General features: G+C 38.1%; 1 protein-coding gene across 5 annotated transcripts in view; it reads left to right on the forward strand.

The window, feature by feature from the left end:
* kirrel3a (kirre like nephrin family adhesion molecule 3a) overlaps positions 1 to 16,015 on the forward strand; it is a 138,527-nt gene extending 122,512 nt beyond the window's left edge. For 2 of the 5 annotated variants that reach the window (XM_058789757.1, XM_058789759.1), the window contains exons 10-16: positions 3,826 to 3,926; positions 5,210 to 5,408; positions 7,366 to 7,473; positions 9,131 to 9,214; positions 9,403 to 9,512; positions 11,404 to 11,490; positions 14,281 to 16,015. In XM_058789757.1, coding sequence (XP_058645740.1) covers positions 3,826 to 3,926; positions 5,210 to 5,408; positions 7,366 to 7,473; positions 9,131 to 9,214; positions 9,403 to 9,512; positions 11,404 to 11,490; positions 14,281 to 14,745 — 1,154 coding nt within the window. In that variant the 3' untranslated portion in view covers positions 14,746 to 16,015. The remainder of the gene's footprint in view (positions 1 to 3,825; positions 3,927 to 5,209; positions 5,409 to 7,365; positions 7,474 to 9,130; positions 9,215 to 9,402; positions 9,513 to 11,403; positions 11,491 to 14,280) is intronic. The other 3 variants (XR_009273160.1, XM_058789758.1, XM_058789760.1) reach the window with 3 other exon arrangements.
* Positions 16,016 to 20,531: the final 4,516 nt, after the last annotated feature.

The following is a 20,531-nucleotide window of genomic DNA, read 5'->3' on the forward strand; positions in this document are numbered from 1 at the left end:
TTACTCCAAAAGCCAAAGGCATTCTTCAGAATTTCAAATTGTACATTCTACAGAAGAAAGAAATTTATACAGGTTTGGAATGACATAAGAGTGAGTAAATAAAGCTACGTTCACACTGCGAGCCTTAGTGCTCGATTTATTTTTTGTATAGCTGTTCACATTGTTGTTTTAAATGTGGCCAATATCAGATTTACAGTGTGAACAGATCATGGTTCTGAACTGATCTGCGTGCGCAAAAGAACGATACGAACAGGATTTCCAGGTTTTCACAACAAAATCCGCCCAATTGCTTCTCAAAACTAGTCCAAAACTAGCCCAACTATGTTCTGGGGGGTAAATATCGTATTAGTGGGGTCGTGTCAACCCACGAAGTTGAAAAACAACCTAAAAAGTAGCCTAATTCCATGGGGAAACTGTGGATTTGGCAACACTTGTGCAGCATGCTGCCATATGGAAGGGCTGGATTGGTAATCGGGCGTACCGGCCATTTTCCCGGTGGGCTGACGCACTTAAGGGGCCGACACTTGCCAGGGCTGATTTTTTGTCCCAGTCCAGCCCTGGTTCTAACACATCACACTTCCACTGATTACCTTTCACAAATCTCCTGATAACTTTGGGTATGTAAAATCTTTGAAGTGTCTCTCGTCATCGTGGAATAATGTTGAATGGTGATCTAGAGTGACGTAAAGGCTGTATGAAATCTGACATGACTGTTCACAATGTAGTCGCATTGCAAAACATCTGACCTGTATCAGATTTAGTACCACATATGGAAGTGACACAAATTGGAATCGTAAAGATCAGATTCCATGTGGTTTGTGCTGTTCACACTGTCATGATAAAAACAGATCTGAGTCACATGTGAGCAAAAAAAAAAACGGATTTGGGCTACATTTGCCTGCAGTGTGAACGTAGCCTTAGAGAACTTTCATTTTTGAGTGAACTGTCTCTTTAAGAAATGTGCAGCCATATGCTAATAAACAGGAGACACATTAGTGCTTAAATACCAGAAATTAGATGGATTAGGCAGATGATGAACGGGAAATACGATTACTGATATTATAATAGATCATTAATGAATAACCACATTAGAGTCCATTAGGCTGCAAGAGCACAGATGATTTTGTGTCTTTGATAAAGAGACCCCTTAAAGACGTGCGTGAATGAGACGCCTTATGAAAACAGATCGATATCAATGCTGCTTATGACCCTCATCTGAGAAAAAAAAGGTGCTTTTAAACTTCTTCAAAATGTACTCCAATTTTTGCGCCCTTCATCTCCAAAAAAAATTCAAAGAAATGAAATACACTCTGCTCTAATGGGTCACGGCTTCTGGTTCAGGCTTGGCTTTCATAGTGATGTTAAAAATGAAAAGATCAGTTCGCTGTCTGCAAGAGTGAATTTAACAATGATTTTTAACCTCAGTTTGTTCTCTTTAAAATCAACAGGAAAACAAACACTGATTAACCGATCAGAATGCAGTTTCAGAAGCCTGTTATGGACCATTATAAGATATTTTTCATGCTCACTGAAAACAAATTGTGTCCGAGAACTACTCGCAACCTGTCACCCCTCTCACTCCTGGTTTTTGTTCATTTATTGTATTATTTAATATGTATTCTTGACTATAAATTTCATTTTTTAAACAGTCATTTATTGGTTTTTACAGTATTATACGCATGACCCTCCATGAGATGTGATGTGAGTCAGTTGTAGTAGATGATCAGGCCTTTTTTTCTCCCACCATACATGCAGAGCATCGTTGAGAGCCAGGCACGGATCGAGATGTGTGACTGCGCTTTCCTCGAGCAGTTCGGTCTTACATCCCGCTCTCTCTCCTTTCTCCACTCATTTCCCGTCTGAGCCCGAGAGATAAAGCTGTTTAATTACAGCCCTCATTTATGGCCATGATCCCCTGTCAGATTTGTTTGGCTCCCCCAGAGGACACGATCTGAACAGACTGCCGCTGGAAGAGCACGGAAAAGGCATCCCACCCCTCTGCCCGACTGCAGCCTTTGAGCGTGCGTGTGATTAAGAGGGTGCCGGGGAAAGCGAGAGCATTGTCTCGCTCTCTCTAGAGAGACAGAGCTTCGGTGTGTACAGAAGACTCCTGCACGCTGCTGGGATCTGTAATTGATGGGATAGTACTCGCACACTGAGACACCCGAATTCCAATTAAAATGAAAATCTGTTTTCGTATAGAGACACATAATGAACCTCAATCTGCTGTGGAAGGAAAAATGGAAAAGTTATGATTGTATTTATTATGATTTTATCTCTCCCTTTTCTCTTTCACTTTTAATTATTTATGAAATTATGAAGTTTACTCTAAGCATTATTGTTGAATAAGATGCAATGGGAAGAGTTAAATGACTAGCTCATCCAAAAACGAGAATTCAGTCATTGTTTACTCACCCTCATGTCATTCCAACCTTGTATGCCTTTCTTCAGTGGAGCACAAAATGTAAATTGTTGGAGAATATCTTGCCACTTTTCAATTTAATGAGCACTGGAACTGTCAAGCTCCAAAATGGCAAAAAAAGCACCATAAAAGTGGTCCATACAATCCGTGTTCAAGTCTTTTGAAGTCATATGATAGCTTCGAGTGAGGAACAGACCGAAATTTAAGTTGTTATTCAGTGAATAACAAATCTCTTAGCCCCTCCTTAGCTCTCTTTGGTGCATTTGTGAAAAAAAGTAGCTATGACAAAATATCTATGAAAATATCCCATCTATCTTTTTTAAAAACATCTTATTTATCCATGCATATGTTTTTTCATGCATTCTTAACATTACATTTTTAAAGAATAATTTGTTGAAAATTAACTCGGCCTCAGGCTATCCAATATGTAGATGAGTCATCAGAACAGATTTAGAGAAATTTTGCATTCCATCACTTGCTCACCAATGGATCCTCTGCAGTGAATGGGTGCCATCAGAATGAGAGTCCAAACAGTTGATAAAAACATCACAATAATCCACAAGTAATCCACACCACTCCAGTCCATCACTTAACGTCTTGTGACATGAAAAACTGTTTGTTAATAAAAAATCATCATGATCTGTCTGTGAAACATCAAACTTCTCCAATCATTTAGTCCACACCCTGTTTTTTTGTTTTTTTTTTCCTATTTCTTTTTCAACAATCCGTTTCACACAAATCACAATACAAAACAGTAAAGTGTCAAGTGTTTGATGATTCAGTTCACAAAGAATGAATTTGGGGCTGCTGTATTTGTGTGTTAATTTGCACATACTCTCTTTTTGTTAAAGTGCCTGATTCACTGAACAAAATATGCAAATTGGGTTGTGAATGCTGCGACAAAATCTCACAATTCAGACACCTGAATCTTGTTTTTTTTCTGGATGTGTGCCTGGTTATAACACTCTTTTCGGTCATTTGATGAATTGCGGCTGCAGTGATCAATGGAAAGTGGGAAAATGTACATGAACATCTCTTTTAAAGGAAATTGCATTTACTTTAATGATGAAAACTGTGCCAGTCAAATAGCACTGAGTTTTGTGAATAAGGCACAATCTATAATGAGCCTAATTTACATAGAATAGAAGCATGTTTGTGATGAAAAGAATAACAATGACTTAATTTCAAAACTCGCCGGCTGGTTGTAAACTTGATTGCGAGCAGTCAGTGAATAAGAAGCAGTAAAATACCGCATGCAAAAGTTATTCCAAGATAGATCATCAGAACCACATTGGAGATCATGAAAACAGAAGCGTATGTTCTCAGGAAGGATGTGTGCTGACGTGGTGTGCAGGCAGTTCAGCTGTCAGACAGGAAGCTTGACAGTCTGTTGTTTGTTTCAGGACCTCCCACCATCTCCAGCACACAGACGCAGCAGGCTCTGTACGGGGAGAAGGGCCAGATCAAGTGTTTCATCCGCAGCACCCCTCCTCCAGACCGCATTGTGAGTCCTATGTATCCATCCAACTACCTATATTCCATGATCATTTATTCTGAATCATGTCAGTGCTATTTAAATCAGTATTTCAGTTCCATTTACTTGTATAGTAGGCTATTTTATAAATATATTATAATATTTTATAAATGGTGTAATAATGTCATTGTAAAATCATTTTATATTTATATATTATCTGTTCCTAATCGTCAAAAATGAACCGTGGTCGATCACTTTACATGTTGGTCACAAGGTTCCTTTTTGTCTAAATGGTGAGGTCTGAGCCAAAATAAGTGAACAAAACTAGTCCTAGTTTAGCTGATAAACACTAGAGGTGCAAAATATGGCTCCATGAAATGGGTTTAATGCTTTTAGACTTCAGTGCATTAAACAGATCTTTTAAAGCATTTGAAGATCTATTAAAAAGGATTTATCACTTGAGTGTTTGGGTTTATTTGAGTGAATTGAGTCTCTTAACTCTGTCTCACACAGTGTATGTGAGGGTGTGTGTGCAATTTGTAGATGTGTGCACTGTAAAAAAAAAAATATATATATATATAATAATAACAAATAAAACTTTAATAAAGGTATGTATTGTGTTTTTTTAAGTTGAATTCATTTTCTTTTTTCTTGACTGAACTTAAAATGTCAAGTTGCCATGACTCCTGCTGTAATTTTACCTCACATAATTACAACAAGCAGCTCAAAGAAGAGTTCAGTGGAAATTGTTTCCTGTATTTACATGGTTACAAATTGTTCATTCAAATATATGCCCGATCTCGTGTTTTCTACGGGAAATGTACATTATGGAGACTAAAGTGCTCATTATCCTAAACTATTGACAACAGCACATGATCACTCACAAAGCAAAAATTTCACTCTTGTGAAATACCACCACACACAGACCTTCAACACTTGGCATATAAAATGATCCATCACTTTAAATAGAGGAACAAACTCCTCCTGACATCACAGGACAACGAGTGTAAATCAAATTGGCAAACCGTCAGACAGTGCAACCGTATTAATTATTCATGTCCCGATGCATGCTGGGAAGAGGCTGAATGGACTGAACCGCAAAAGCATTTTTTCAGCCTAGGCCTGTTTGAACTAAAAAGTGCATTAATCCAACTGACCTGCTGTGCTTGTGTGTTCGACTTTTAAAAAAACAGAGTAAGTCATAATAGTAAAACAGCACTGAGTTTCTTTACTTGTGTTTCTGAACTTTGCAATGGTAAGTAATCCCCCTCCCCCCATTATTTACTTATTGTTTATGCTTATATTTTATGCAGGCATGGTCATGGAAAGAAACAGTGCTAGAATCAGGAACATCGGGCCGTTATACCGTGGAGACCGTGAGCACAGAGGATGGCGTCATCTCCACCCTCACCATGAGCAACATCGTTCCTGCTGACTTCCAAACCATCTACAACTGCACCGCATGGAACAGTTTCGGCTCTGACACGGAGATCATTCGCCTTAAAGAGCAAGGTAACAATCGAGTTACACTGCATCGCACTGCAACAGATTCAGATTCCAGCCACAAGCAATTTGTCTGTTCGGACCAGCCATGACACAGCTAAGAGACGTGACGGAATTATTCAAAAATCAATCAGAAGAGCTTATGGGTGGGCTCTCTCTGCTCTCTGTAATCTAATTCATTAATATTACACCATTTCAATATTATTAAAAGTACATACCGAGTGACTGATGCAATCTTTGTCATGGAATACAAAGATGTTCGTTCACATTGAGTTCACAGTTTTAACGTTCATGTTTCCTTTCATTTATTTTTGAAAATCTGAGGTAAATTATTCAATGTCACTTTCCGTATAGCTATCTACCTTATTCCTGACGAGCCTGCTGCATTTTGAATTATGGGTTTGGGGAGCTTCCATTCAAAACGACTGAAACAAATCATTTTAAATCATAAGGTTGCCCTACAAATAAAGCTGATCCGTCTGTTTGACTGAATGAGCTGTCGATTTTTTTTTCATGTTTTATTTTTTCAGACATCATGAGTATAACGTAACACTTAGTATTTTAACATCACGTTATAACAAGAATATCTATGGCAAGAGCTCTTTTCAGTTGCTGCATTCCTTTCCTCACGATTTTCATTTTTCCCTTTGCATTCCGCTGTGAGGACAACATATACCGCATATTTGTGGTCTGTTATCCTGTTTAACTTATGATATATACCATTAATAATTCACTGGAATGCACAAAGAATCTCTCGTTTTTCTCCTCGAATCCTCACGTCTCTTTCCAGGTTTGTTTGTTTTCATAGGTAAATACAATTTATTATCTGTCAAAATGACGGAAATCACTTTGAAATAGTATAACGCAATGAGGAAGTGAATGAACATTTTTGATTAAGGCAACGTATGTTACATAATACAGATTTACTACTACAGTGATATATCACTTGTCCGTTATTGCTGTGGAAAGAATTGAACATTGAAAATCTTTATTGAATCACGCTTTTGGTGTTATTCGTGGTCTGTTAAAAGTACCTTTTTTATGCTTTTACACTTTTAAATGTCATTTTAATGTTTGATGGTTGAAAGGTGAGTGGAATAATGTCATCTCATTGTACCCAAAAAAAAAAAAAAACGCATTATTGCGTTCATAGAGCGAACCTTTCACTGATTGCTTACAGCTTAACGGAGGTTACACCCATAATTTGTGCAAAGCATCATGGGGCGTAGGAATAAGGGGGATAGGTTACACAAAATGATATTCAAACTCACATTAGACACTTTTAACATTGAACAAAGCACATAATCAGTTCTGAGATTATTATTTCCATAGTTTGTATGCTTTTTTTCTGGCCACAACATTGCAGAAATAGAAACTGTTTCTAAAATATATTTTGTCGCTCATTGTGTATCGCCCTCATGGCTAGTTAGGACAAAAATTCTGATTAACTTGGAAAAGATAGCTTTTATTGCATGTTGTGTTGGGTCTGGTTTTACTCACGTCTCGCAGTGATTAAGTACCCCGACTTGATTTTTCAGAGCATTAGGGCAAATACTGGATCATAGTCTGTTTATTCAGGTAAATGTCACCTACTTAAATCCGTGGATTTCCGTAATGGAATTCTGACATATTCAGAACTTCCATTTGTAATCTAATTTAAACAGCCCTTAATCCTTTTTACTCGCCTTTATGATTTCTTTGAAATATTTAAATGAAATTAGATGGTATTTTTTATTCAAATACTGGCCCATTTTCCTCTAGTAAAGCCGACTCCCAAGAGCACAGCTGAGTTATTCAAAGAGGTCAGCTCATTCCCATAGGATTTAATGGAAGACTCTTGGAACACGACTTCATTATGTCTCCTCAAGTGACAAACAAGCTCCTGATCAGGACTGTGCACGTTGCTTCGCTTCTACGTTCTGTCACTGGTTGTCTGATGATCCCAGCGGTTCTGTGTTCTCCTCAGGGTCTTTGCGCTTGGCCGTCATCATCGGGGTTGCAGTGGGAGCTTTCCTGGCTCTCATCGTCCTCATTGGGACCCTGGGGGCTTTCTGCTGCGCTCGACTGCAGAGGAGTAAGTGAGCTCGTTGTTTCTACAGAGACCAAAACACAGAGGCGACTCGCACCGCACGTTCACTGAGACACCCACCGTTTTTAGACTCAACTTGTGACGCTGTGTTGCACAATGTAGCACGACTTTATCCACACATGCACAAAAGTGTTGGAGTATAGCTAATTAAGAGGAGCGCCGCATAACCGCTTTTTTCTCTGTAGCATGACGGCAACTCAGATGTTGTCAAATTAGTGTTTTTTTCCAATAAGAAGTTGTTTTTTCCAACAATTAGCAGTGTAGCATGACAAAACACTACATAACTCTTTTTGTATTCGATTGTACAGACACTTACAGCTGAGCAAAATCTCTAGGAAAGTGAGGTGGAAAGTAAATCTAATTAAATATTAAATAAATAATTACAAAACAATTTTGCCATTCATCATTGTATTTTTATTCAGTTATATAAATAATGTAGTCTTTTAGTTTTAATAGTTGTTTAGTAGTTGTCTGTCACCATAACTGAGAATCCTCATTTTAATTTTGCTATATAAATTCTGATCTGATTTTTAACCAAAAGAATTACATAAAAAGTTTGTACATACATATTTACACGCACACACACAAATATTAAAGTTATTAAAATAACTGTTTTCTATTTTAATATCTTTTCAAATGTAATTTATTCCTGTGATATCAACGCTTAATTTTCATCTTCATTACTCCAGTCTTCAGTGTCACATGATCCTTCAGAAATTATTTTAATATGCCGATTATAATCAAGGTAGAAAACAGTGGTGCTGCTTAATTTTTTTGACCTGTGATACGTTTTTCAGGATTCTTTGATAAATAAAAAGTTAAGAAGAACAGCGTTTATTCAAAATAGATTTTTTTTTTGTTACAATATACACTATACTATTCCAAAATTTGGGGTCAGTAATTTTTTTAATTAATACTTTTATTCAGCAAGGATGTGTTAAATGGATAAAAAGGGAATAGTAAAGGCTTATATTGTTAGAAAAGATTTTTATTTTGAATAAATGCTGTTTTCTTAACTTTTTATTCATCAAAGAATCAAAGAAAAAAGTATCACACAGGTTCCAAAAAATATTAAGCAGCACAACACTGATAATAAATCAGCATATTAGAATGATTTCTGAAGGATCATGTGATACTGATGAAAATTCAGTGCTGCATCACAGAAATAAATTATATTTTAAAGCATATTAAAATAGGAAACCAATATTAGAAATTGCAATAATATTTCACAATATTACTGTTTTTTTCTGTATTTTTGATCAAATAAATACAGCCTCGATGAGCATAAGGGACTCCGTTAAAAAGCATTAAAAATCAGCAGTGTGCATGTGTTCAAAAGGGAGACTTGACAGTAGTTTAACTATATCAAGGTACCCGTGTAGCTTGTAGCCCGGCGAGCCACATTTTCCAAGTAGCTTCTCCAACACTGTACCACGGAGTGATAAGAGCACAGCTGCACCTCACTCACGTCTTAGTCTATCTGAGGTCTTTATTGTCTTATCTTGCCTTTCGCAAATTGCCTCCATTAGCGGTGAGCTCCTGCTCCTTACCAGCAGCAGCCTTTATCTGGCCAGGACTGTAAAGACCTCAGTTTTTAACAAGTGATATTTCTTTCTTTGTATGTTGTGACCGTGCACCACAGAGGACATGCACCTGGTGATGTCATCACTCCCAGTGTCCCTCTCCTCTCGGCAGCGAGAGCTCTCCGGCACGTTAAAAAGCGAAAGTAAGCCCTTTTATCACCTCTTGGAGGCCAGGTTCTGGGAAAATATAGACATGCATGTTGTTCACGAGCGATTGCTGCATGTTCACGAGTGTGTGAAGGATTATTCAGAATCATGTCAAAGCTCAGCGGAAGCTGTAGGATGTAGTGTGGTTTGCATTACCGTGGCTAATCAGAACGATTTCCGCCAGATCTCAAAGGGGTTGTATCTGCTAAAAACGACATCCGAGTGGAGATTGTCCATAAGGACCATAACGCAGCCAGAGAACCGGAAGACCACGGCAACATGAAGCAAATGATGGTGAGTTGGCACTCCGAACCCCCCCTTATCACTCTTCTCTCTGACTTCTGACTTACATCTGGTTTAAGCATCCGTCTCGGATAATCTGATGTTAACAGCTCTGACTGCAAGTGTAAATTGGCTCCTATAGAGTATTAAAGGGATAGTTCACCCAAAATGGGTGAACTATCTGCTTACCCCCAGGGCATCCAAGATGTAGGTGACTTTGTTTCTTCAGTAGAACACAAACGAAGATTTTTAACTCAAACCGTTGCAGTCTGTCAGTCCTATAATGCCAGTCAATGGGCACACGATCATAAACCTTGCAGCTCGTGACGATACACTGATGTCCTAAGACACGAAACAATCGGTTTGTGCGAGAAACTGAACAGTATTTATATAATTTTTTACCTCTGATACACCGCAATGTCCAACCATCCTGAGCTCATCCACAACATCCGGCGTGTGACGCGTCAACGACTCAGGAACATAGATATATATATATATATACATAGATATATACGTTGATCCTTACGTATCGCGGTCCATAGGAACCATCGCTAATGAGGCATCTATGTATATATATCTATGTGCCAAAGCAGGTTGATGCGTCACGCGCCAGATGTTGTGACAGTCGGACATTGAGGTTTATCAGAGGTAAAAAATTATATAAATACTGTTCAGTTTCTCACACAAAACAATGTATCGTCACCAGCTGCAAGGTTTAATTTGAATTTGTCTGTGCATGTTTTTTTTTTTCTCCCAAAGATTCTGTGCCCATTGATGGGCATTATAGGACTGACAGACTGCAACGGTTTGAGTTAAAAATCTTTGTTTGTGTTCTACTGAAGAAACAAAGTCACCTACATCTTGGATACCCTGGGGGTAAGCAGATAAACATCAAATTTTCATTTTTGGGTGAACTATCCCTTTAAAGTCAAGCTAGACGAGTTTGCGTGCATGCAAACTTTTCATCTTGAAGATGCAAGATATGATAGTGTATCTTGCTGTCGTTTGCCTCATTTTTTGTTGCTGTAATGCTGGTTGCTAGTAGATGTTCCCTAGATGCCCTCGCATTATTAGTGAGCTATGCAACTGCTCACAAATGAGATGCATTGCCAATAAAAATAAGATTTAATTCTATTTTGAAAAGTAATGTTTTCCTACTATTAGTTCTGGTAAAGGAAGTGTTTGCATATAAATTATAGCAGTGCATAATACACCATCTCACTAGCAAGAAGAACGATTAGCGGTGCATACATGAAACTTACCCACACATCATATTTTATCTTGTGCCTGCCTATTGACTAGATCTCAAAGAGGAAGGATCATGTCTTCACTACTATTGGTAGTCGCTGAATCTTTCGCATGAAGAATCACGGCTCATTTGTATAAAGCTACACTTTTCTCAACCTGTAGTATACTGTCACATTTGACAAATTCCGATCACATTATTGCTGTAAAGGTATTTAGTCGCATTTATGTTTGCTTGGTGAAATTGAGTCATTCCAAAAGGAATCCGCATGATAGGGAGTTTTGTGTCGGGGCGAAAAATTTTCCCAAACTGATTTTGCTCGTTTTCAAGTTGGTCATTTGAACTACAGAATACTGCTCTGTTTTAAAGTGAGTGTAGTGTGAGCTGTTATACAATGGACCTAATGTGATACCCTAAGTGTGAACATGAACAGTCTTCCTTCGCCTCTTCCCCTGCAGCACTCAAATCACAGTGCAGCACTGCAGCATCCTTGAACTTTGACCGGGTTCGGATCAGACCTGAGCTTTGAGGGAATTTCTGTTCTTGCTGGATGCTGAAATTCTCGTGTACATGCTTACGGGCTGAAATCAATACCAGTCACTGGTGCTTCAGCACATGTCTACTGCATCATCTCGCTTTCTCTCTTTCTGCTTTCAGATGGAGCGATCCGAGTTTCAGCAAGAGTCGGTGTTGAAACAGTTGGAGGTCCTGCAGGAGGAGGAGAGGGAGCTACAGCACATTAAGGTGATGAACAGAGGGATGGAGAGAAGGGGGGAGAACTCTGCAGGACTCACATCTGTCACCATTAAAGAACCCCAGAGAGTCATTTCTCCATCATACTCATAAAAAACAGATTTAATAGAACAGCCGCGTAATCTCACGGAATCTAATAAAGCAGAGTTGTGGGAACTCTCGCTCTCTGACTTTTTCAGAATTCCTTGCCATGTTCTTTTTCTTTACAGAGTCCATTATAGAAATGTTCCCAAATGGACGTGTTGTCATACTGACTGACTGCATGTCAGATCTCCAGAGCCCAAGTTTTCATTATATCCTCTGGTAATTGAGAAGTACTGAGGCCTTTGGTAGAATGTGCATGCTAATTCGTTTAATGAATGCTGTTTGGCTAGACTTCAGTCTGGATATTTTGTCTAGAACTTTTCAGCCTTTCAGACCATTTCAAAAGCTCAATATTTCAAGGACTTGTTAGGATCTTTGCAAATTGCACATTTAAGTCAAAGCATCCATCATTACTCACAGTTGCCAAGACAATTCTATCTAACCAGAAATGGAAACTTTGCTTTGTGACTGCCTACTGAGTCACATTTACAGAGAGAAACACATTTATCAAAGCCAAAACATCATCTACTTTCCTTTAGATAAGTATGACTTACAATAAAAAGAATATCTTGAGATACTATATTTGAAATGGACTGTCTTGCAACAGGGTTTGTAAAACTAATCTACATCATTTAGAAAAAAAAAAATTATTTAATTTACATAAATGGTGAGTCGTGGGCTTGCTGAACACACAGTTCCTTGGAGGAACTTTTGCAAAAAGATGACAGTTTCTTAGGGAAATAAAGATCTTTTCCAAAGGGAATGCAAAGTTTCTCATGGGAATACAAAACTTTAGCAAAAAGAACGCAAAGTTTCTCAGGGGAACACAAAACTTTTGCGAAGAGAGCACTAATTTTCGTAGGGGAACACAAAACTTTTGCAAAGACAAAGGGAACGCAGTGTTACTTAAGGGAACGCAAAACTTTCGCAAAAGGAACGCAGTGTTACTTAAGGGAACGCAAAACTTTCGCAAAAGGAACGCAGTGTTACTTAAGGGAACGCAAAACTTTCGCAAAAGGAACGCAGTGTTACTTAAGGGAATGCAAAAGGAACGCAGTGTTACTTAAGGGAATGCAAAACTTTTGTGAACAGAATGCAACATTTATCAGGGAAACGCAAAACATCTGCAAAACAAACACAACATTTTGCAAAAAGAACAAAGTTTCTTAGGGAATGCAAAACTTGTGCGAGAGAACTAAATACGATTCCTGTTTACAAACTAGAATATCATAGAGACTTGGAAACAGGCTCAGTTCAGTTGAGTTTTGCACTGGCACCAGTCAGATTTTCTTCAGAAAATGTAAAAATCGATTCGGTCATCTTGTTTTCTGCCCAACAACCAAACCTGCCTTAACAATCTCTCCATGGCAAAACCACCATCATCTCTCAGTCTTCAAATATTCCATTCGATCCCGTATGATTAAGCCATTGGCCCTCATTCGAGATTCAGAGATGTTCAGCCTTGACTCTGACAGCAGTGAAAGTGCACACCATACTATTTTTTTTTTCCAGGAATCCCTGAGTTATTTCACCTCAGCGTTCCCACAGGACCGCTAGGATTAAAAAGAGAGAGCGAGAGATATACGTTATCTATATAGAAACTGGCCAAAAATAAAATGTGAGTGAATTTTATGGAGATTATTTCGCATATTTAATGCCGACATGAATCGTCAAGGCCCATTTAATTAGCTGATAACAGGATTTGACTGTTTATGCTGGAGATGACTGTTTCACACCACTAAACCATGTAATCTTCTTAGCGTGGGACAGTTATCAGTCTGTTCCCTAATTTCCATGTCACGCTGCCTATAATTAGTGTGAGCTGAACTTGACCTTGGCTTTTTACAGCTTACAAATACATGAGAGGAAAATTACAGTTTCCTTTTACTCTTTCCCTCATTTTGCTTTTAATTCAAGCTGAAATTATATACTATAATAGTCCTGTAATATATAAATAATTGTTTGTTAAAATGAATAATTGTGCTAACAGACTTTGGATAAATAGATTCATTTGATGACAAGCTTCATGGAAACATCCATCGAAATGCCCACAAACAATGAGAAAAACAAAAAGAGAAGGAGATTCATTTGATGTGTTAATGATTCATTGACTACTTCGAGGCGAGAATTCATTAAATGGTTTATTTAGCATGGCATTTGAGTGCAAAACGCCTGTTTTGTCTCGTTTCCCCCACAGAATGAAAAAGACAATTGTGAATTCTTATCTCGCAATTCAGGTTTTTTAAAAAAGCTTTTTTCTTAAAATTCTCAGTTTATATCTCACGATTCTGACTTCTTTCTTGCAATTCTGAGAAAAGTCAGAATTATGAGTTATAAACTTAGATTTGCGAGTCTAAAAGTCACAATTTTTGTGGATAAAAAACAAGGTTTTTTTTCTGCAAGTGTGAGTTTATATCTCACAATTTAGACTTTTCTTCTCAGAATTGCAAGTTTATAGCTTGCAATTCAGACTTTTTCCCTAAATTGCAAATGTATGTCGCATTTCAGACTTTTTCTCAGAATTGTGGGAAAAAAATCTGAATTGTGAAAAAAAACCTGGTTGAAATAAGCTTCCATTAGACTATATGTGCTGGCAAAATGCTGTGTCATGTAAATTAAGTCATTGTCACTCTTTTTCCTTGCATACGAATTGTGCAAATAATTCAAAGGTTGATGAAATGTATTTATTTTTATTAGGATCCAACCAACGGTTACTACAGTGTGAACACCTTCAAAGAACAGCCGACCCCGACCATATCCCTGACAGCCAACCAGAACACAGAGGTCCGAAATCCTGCCACAGCGACCCTCGGAAAACACCGCGTCCCCACCGGCATGTCTTACACCAACATTTACAACACACTGGGCGCCGGTCCCAACCGCCTATATGACTACAGTCAACGTTTCGTTTTGGGAATGGGCAGCAGCTCCATCGAGTTGTGCGAACGTGAGTTTCAAAGGGGATCGCTCAGCGATTCCAGCTCGTTCCAGGACACGCAGTGCGACAGCAGCGTCAGCAGCTACAGCAAGCAGGATGCATACGTGCAGTTCGACAAAGCTAGCAAAGCCTCGGTGTCGTCTTCGTCCCACTACTCACAGTCATCATCCCAGAACTCGGACCTGACTCGACCACTACAGAAACGAATGCAAACGCACGTTTAACTAAAGGACTGAATGTCATAACGTGCTTTTGGACGAACACTAAAGGTGAGTCACCTGTGTTTCATGCATCATTTGTGAACAAAACCAAACGTCGCAAGCTTGGAAAGACTATACCGACATCTCAAGCTCATTTTTCTGTATATTTTGAAAAGTAACGTGTTTTTTAGATCTCATGTTCTTTGTGGAAGACTTGCGAGTTTGAAAACTGAAAACGAGGGAAGCCAACCCTTGGACGTCGTTTCATAACATGACAATCAGGAGTCCATCCACACAGCCACCATTGACTATCACGGTGAGCCGATCTAATCTGTTCCATGCAGGAACTTGGAACTGTGGGAGAACCTTGAGGGTTGTGTTCGTTTTTTTTTTTTTTTAACGAGAAGCCAAACTTGGGCTGCTTAGCAGTTCGTCTACTGTGGCCCAAAGCACAAAAGTGTCTGTTCAATGCCAACCGCAGTGTTTCTCTGCTGATAAAGAGATCTAAACGAGGATGAATTATCCTCCGGAGGTCGTCGCTCAAAATTATCATTCTGTGCTTTTCTAAGGACTCTGTAAGATAGATTTCACTTGTGTGCACTAAACTGTTTTTTAATTACATCTCTGTTCTCCTTATGTGGTCTCTCGTCTTTACGATTTCATGCTTTGTGTTTTTTTTCCAACGCAAATGCGAATGTGTAAAAACACACACAGCCAAACTGCATGTGTGGAGAGTTCTTCAGGAGCTTTGCTAACGTGGACAGCATAGTGTTTACATGCCAGAGACCAGAATGTAAATCCCAATACTTTATTTTCTCAATGCGTATTAAATGTGAGCTGATCATTTCAACAATTCATGGATAATAAATGCGTTTACGTACGTACATGTCCTGTGAATTCAGTCGCTCTCTTGTTAGAAGCTTCTTTTATACCTCCAACAATGTGTTGTTGTAGTAGTTGTTGTTGTTGTTGTTCTATACATCATTGCGCATAAACTCCACATTCTGGTGGGAGTATGACTGAATTCTTTTTGTTCTGATGTTCTGTTTATTTTAAGGCTGCCATATGTTTAAGCTCACTGTTTTAAGTAAGCTTCTCTTTCCCGCAGCCCCCCTGAATGTCTGGCGTAAACGTTTACATCGCTTAATTGGTTCAGGAAGTGCCTCCCGTCGACGGATGAGCCTGCAGAACATTCAGAGTGAAACTTTTAACTCGAGCTGTGCATCAGAGCAATTATACTGATCAAATAATCATGATTACAAAATAAGTGTTTAATAAAACAGTGTGTGAGAAAGCTGTGTGGTCATTAAAGCTGAGGCGGCGTCTATTTTTTTTTTTTTTTGGTTCATCTAACCTTATTTATGAAAGAAGGGACTTCCTGTCAAGTCGGATTATGTCAACAGCAGGTCACCTCAAATGTACCAACTGAAATATGCATGCTGTAAAATGAATAGGTTATGAAAGTTTTAACTAATTCTTCCTGCAATTAGTTAAATATCCAACTTACCTAAAGTTAACTAAACTTATAATTTTAAGTCATGCATGAACATATTTTAAGTTGATACAATGCATTATTTCTTATTTCAATGTTGAATTTGGAGTTTTAATAACTAATCAGTGGGAGGACATATCAGATTTTCCTTGCTCTTTTAAAAGAAACGATGTACTATTTAAGCAACACCAAGTACTGACTGCAAAAACACAGCAAGATATAACACAATAATAAGAATATATAGTTATGTGCAGCTCGATTTAGCTTCCACAATGGCACAGAAATAAAAGCATGAGTGACCAAATTTCTTTTCACTCTATGCAACTGGTTAAGACAATGTTAGATTTGAACAGATGGATTTTATTCACTTCATTGCATTTCGTATGTAAAGAAGTAACAGTACAATGAGTGATAGGATGGACAATGACTATATAAATTATGAGTTTTTAAAATATCTAGCAATTTATAATGTTCATTTTGCTAATATTATGTATTTTATATCAATGATGAATATCGATTTTAATGCCTTCATTAATCTTGGTTAAAGTTCATTTCTACATACATTTTTGATGTATTATGCATGAACATAAATTACTGATGAACAATGTTTCTCACTACCTTACCAGGAGCTGCACTCACTGCTGAATCTTCAGGGTCACAACTAAGGGAATTCAATAAAAATTCAATGAAAAGACTGTGCAATGAGGAATAATAACAAAGCAGCTAGCTACAATTCCCTTAAAATTCTACTAAGTTGTCCTCGAAAGCTATACGCTTAACATGAAGCATAGCCTTTGACACCTAGTGTAGTCCAAATCATGAGCAAATGACTCTTTTTAGTGAATCAAAAACTTGCAGTGCAGCCAGGGCATAGTTAGATTCCCAAATGATTGACTTTCATGAGTCGGTTCTTTTTAGTGAATCAACAACATAAAGGGCAGCCAAATGACTATCATGCCCTGGTCCTTATTAGCGAGTCAAAAACATACAACATGGCCAGGGTATGCTGATTCACAAATAAATGACTCTCATGAGTTATTTTTAGTGAATCAACAACATAAAGCGCAGCTACGAAAGTCTGATCCCCAAGCAAATGGCTCTCATGCTCTGGTTCCTTTTAGTGAATATAGCTCAGCGAGGGTAGTTTGATTTCTGAATGAATGTCTTGCATGAACCGGTTCTTTTAGAATCAAAACCATAGAGCGGCCAGGATTGTCTGATTCCCAAGCGAATGACTAATGAGCCGATATTTTCATTAACAGGGCTATGCAATATGGTTACTGGAGGGCCAGGACCAGCAGATTTTATTTATAACCCTAATCAAAAACCCTGCTTGTAATAATTCAGTTATTTTGAAGACTTTCTGGGTTGTAACTGAAACCACGAGTGGAACTGAAAACTGGAACTGAGTTAAAGGGTAGAAAGTATAGCTTGTATTTGTAATTCAACTACCCTTACATAAAAATAAAAAACACTATACAATGTTGTTCATTGTCAGTTCATGATACGGCTAATACATACATAAGTGTAGAAAATGCCCACTTTAGAGTCTTTAAATGCAACACATTAAATCCTAAGGACTGTTGAGATCATCCTATTTACATCTGATCTGAATAAGCCCTCCTTGAATAAAGCAGAAGTCGATACAAGGTTGAGGAAATGCAAACCTGATATAATCTCTCCGCGATAGCATTAGTGATATTTCATAAACTCTCCAAACATCTTTATACAAATGAGTTCTGCTGTGGCTTTAATCCATCATCTTGGCTTTTAAAGGTTGGCCCGACCACGACGGATCCATCTTGAAACTAAATGGACTTCAAAGGAGGATCTTACTCGAGGTACAGAGCCTCGTATTTGCACTGGATTAAATTACAGTCCTTGTTGCTTCCGGCTTTGTCATCTTAATCGAAAGTCTAGTCACACACTTGGTAAGTGCAGCTATTTGGAAAAGCCTTCATCAGCACATTCTTCAGTAGGCCGCGCTGTGTGTGTGGGAGCCCTGAGTGCTGGAGCTGAATTTGCCTATCTGTTGTGACCAGCGCTGAGTAAATTACTTCTGCAGCCACTTTCAGGATGCATCTATTGATTCTGCACACGGCCAGAAGTGATGGCGGCTTAATGCTTCAATTTACCTCAATCCACACTCTGCACACAACTTCTTAGCTCGCGCCTTGAACTTTATCGCCGCTCCCCACGTGAGGTTGCGGACACGGGTGCAGCGGCCTATGAGTCTGTGCGCGCGCTCGCGATGACAAAATTTACAGCAGACGCTGGTATGTTTATGTAAATTAAGATACAAGTATGCACATTTATATCCCTCCAAACGCTCTGAAACTGATGATCACAGCATGCACCGAGCCTCGGAAATATGACATATGAAGCCCTAAATAAACGTCGTCATTCCTCATCCTGTGCTCTGCGAAACCTGCAGGAAAATGATTCGAGCCTATGAATGTATGATGAAACATCTACACAAACCCGAGCTTCATCCGGGCGCTTATCTGCACTCCATCCTCCCCAACGACACGGTGCATCTGGGTGCTTAACCGTTCTGAAAATTCATAACAGAAACAATCTGAGAGGAAGATGAGGAATGCTCGTGATTTATTGTATTTCTGTCCCAAGGTTATTATGGTTAACTAAGACACTTTACAGTTAAGACCAAAAAGGAATATGTTATCATTAGCCAAGCCATTATGAAAGATAATAAACCACACTTTTACAGTGCTTATTGTTTTAATGTTAATTCCTGTAATAATAGGTTTGAAATTAACATTCAAGTTCTAAATTAACATTAATGTAGGCTATAATAAAAATAAACATTGCTAATTTAACTTAATGAATGCTGTAAAAAAATGTTCTGAATAATGAAGTAACTGCGAAAGTCAGTGTGAACTCGCTGTGAAAATTAATTTTGTTAACTAAAATAGCATATCCTATTTAAAAAAAAAAAAAAAAAGTATTTTCATCTACACTGAGCTGTGAAAGGCATGCAAGACAGAGAAAAAATATGTCTATTTCACACTTTTAAAGGAATAGTTGACCCAAAAATGAAAATTACCCCATAATTTACTCACCCCCAAGCTATCCTAGGTGTACATGACTTTCTTCTTTCAGACGAACACAGTCGGAGTTGTTTTAAAATTGATCCTGGCTCTTCCAAGCTTGGTAATGGTGGTGGATAGTGGCTATTATTTTGAAGCTCCAAAAAGCGAAGCAGATCAATGGGTTTTTGTAACAAAAATATTTCTAATTTTAAAATGATAAACTTCTGGCAATGGCCGTATGTGCGTTTGCAAGAGAATCGAGTTCCCGGCTTCTTGACTGACCTCTGACTCATAAGCTGTGACCCATTACGCTATTTCAGAACCACATGCCACTCTTACTATTTCTGCTATTTAATTATTAAAAAATAGTAAGAGCAGTATGCTAGTGTGAGGTTCCGAATTCAGCATTTTTTTTTTCTGTCCAAATAAATAAGCGTTCAACAAAGTAGTTCTAGCAAGTTTTAGCACTGCCGTTAAACATTGAAAAAACAATCCCATTTAGTTGATCCAAAACTAACGTGTTTACAGCGTATTTTCAGTGTTAAGCATTATGAATTTGACAAATTAAGCTTTTAACTTAAACCTGTGTATATACCGTTTTTGGGTTTCTGGTGTATATTTTAGTATATGTCATAGGCAGATGGATCAGTTTGTGGTGCTGGTGATGAACACGACAACTATACTTACGCTACAGTAAATAAAAACAAGATAAATAATTTTCAAAAAGTACAAAAGATATAAGAACTATTTATGCCCAATTAAAACTTACTAATTTTAAAAATTACATTTGCAAAACAATAATAACCCTGTTTTTGACTGATTATTTTTTCTTGAGAACATCTTGATGATTAAATAGAAAACAAAACTTTTTTTTGTGCGAGTGTGTAATGAAGCAGTGAAGTGTCATTTAGAATCAACCTGCTGCTCAACAACAGCACAAAGCAATTAGAAGCACAACACAAAATATTAAAAAACGAATCAATTCAAAATTGCATTTCTCTACTGCACATATGGCAAGAGGAAGTCACAAAATGGAAAGAAATCACTATGCAACCTTTATATGAGATGAGTTCAGGAACACAGAGCATCACATGACAGCAGAATAAGGTGATTTCTTCAAGATCATCTCTCCGCTAAACTGTTCTGAACGAGGTTAAGGGACCTCTGAGCCGCTGATGGTGTCGGAGCTGTCAAACGAGAATGCTTGACTTTCCTGCTTAACCTTTTTGAGAGCAGGGCAAATAGAAACATTGTGGAGCTCTTGGAAA

This window comes from Onychostoma macrolepis, chromosome 10, assembly GCF_012432095.1.
Source record: "Onychostoma macrolepis isolate SWU-2019 chromosome 10, ASM1243209v1, whole genome shotgun sequence".
Taxonomy (NCBI): domain Eukaryota; kingdom Metazoa; phylum Chordata; class Actinopteri; order Cypriniformes; family Cyprinidae; genus Onychostoma; species Onychostoma macrolepis.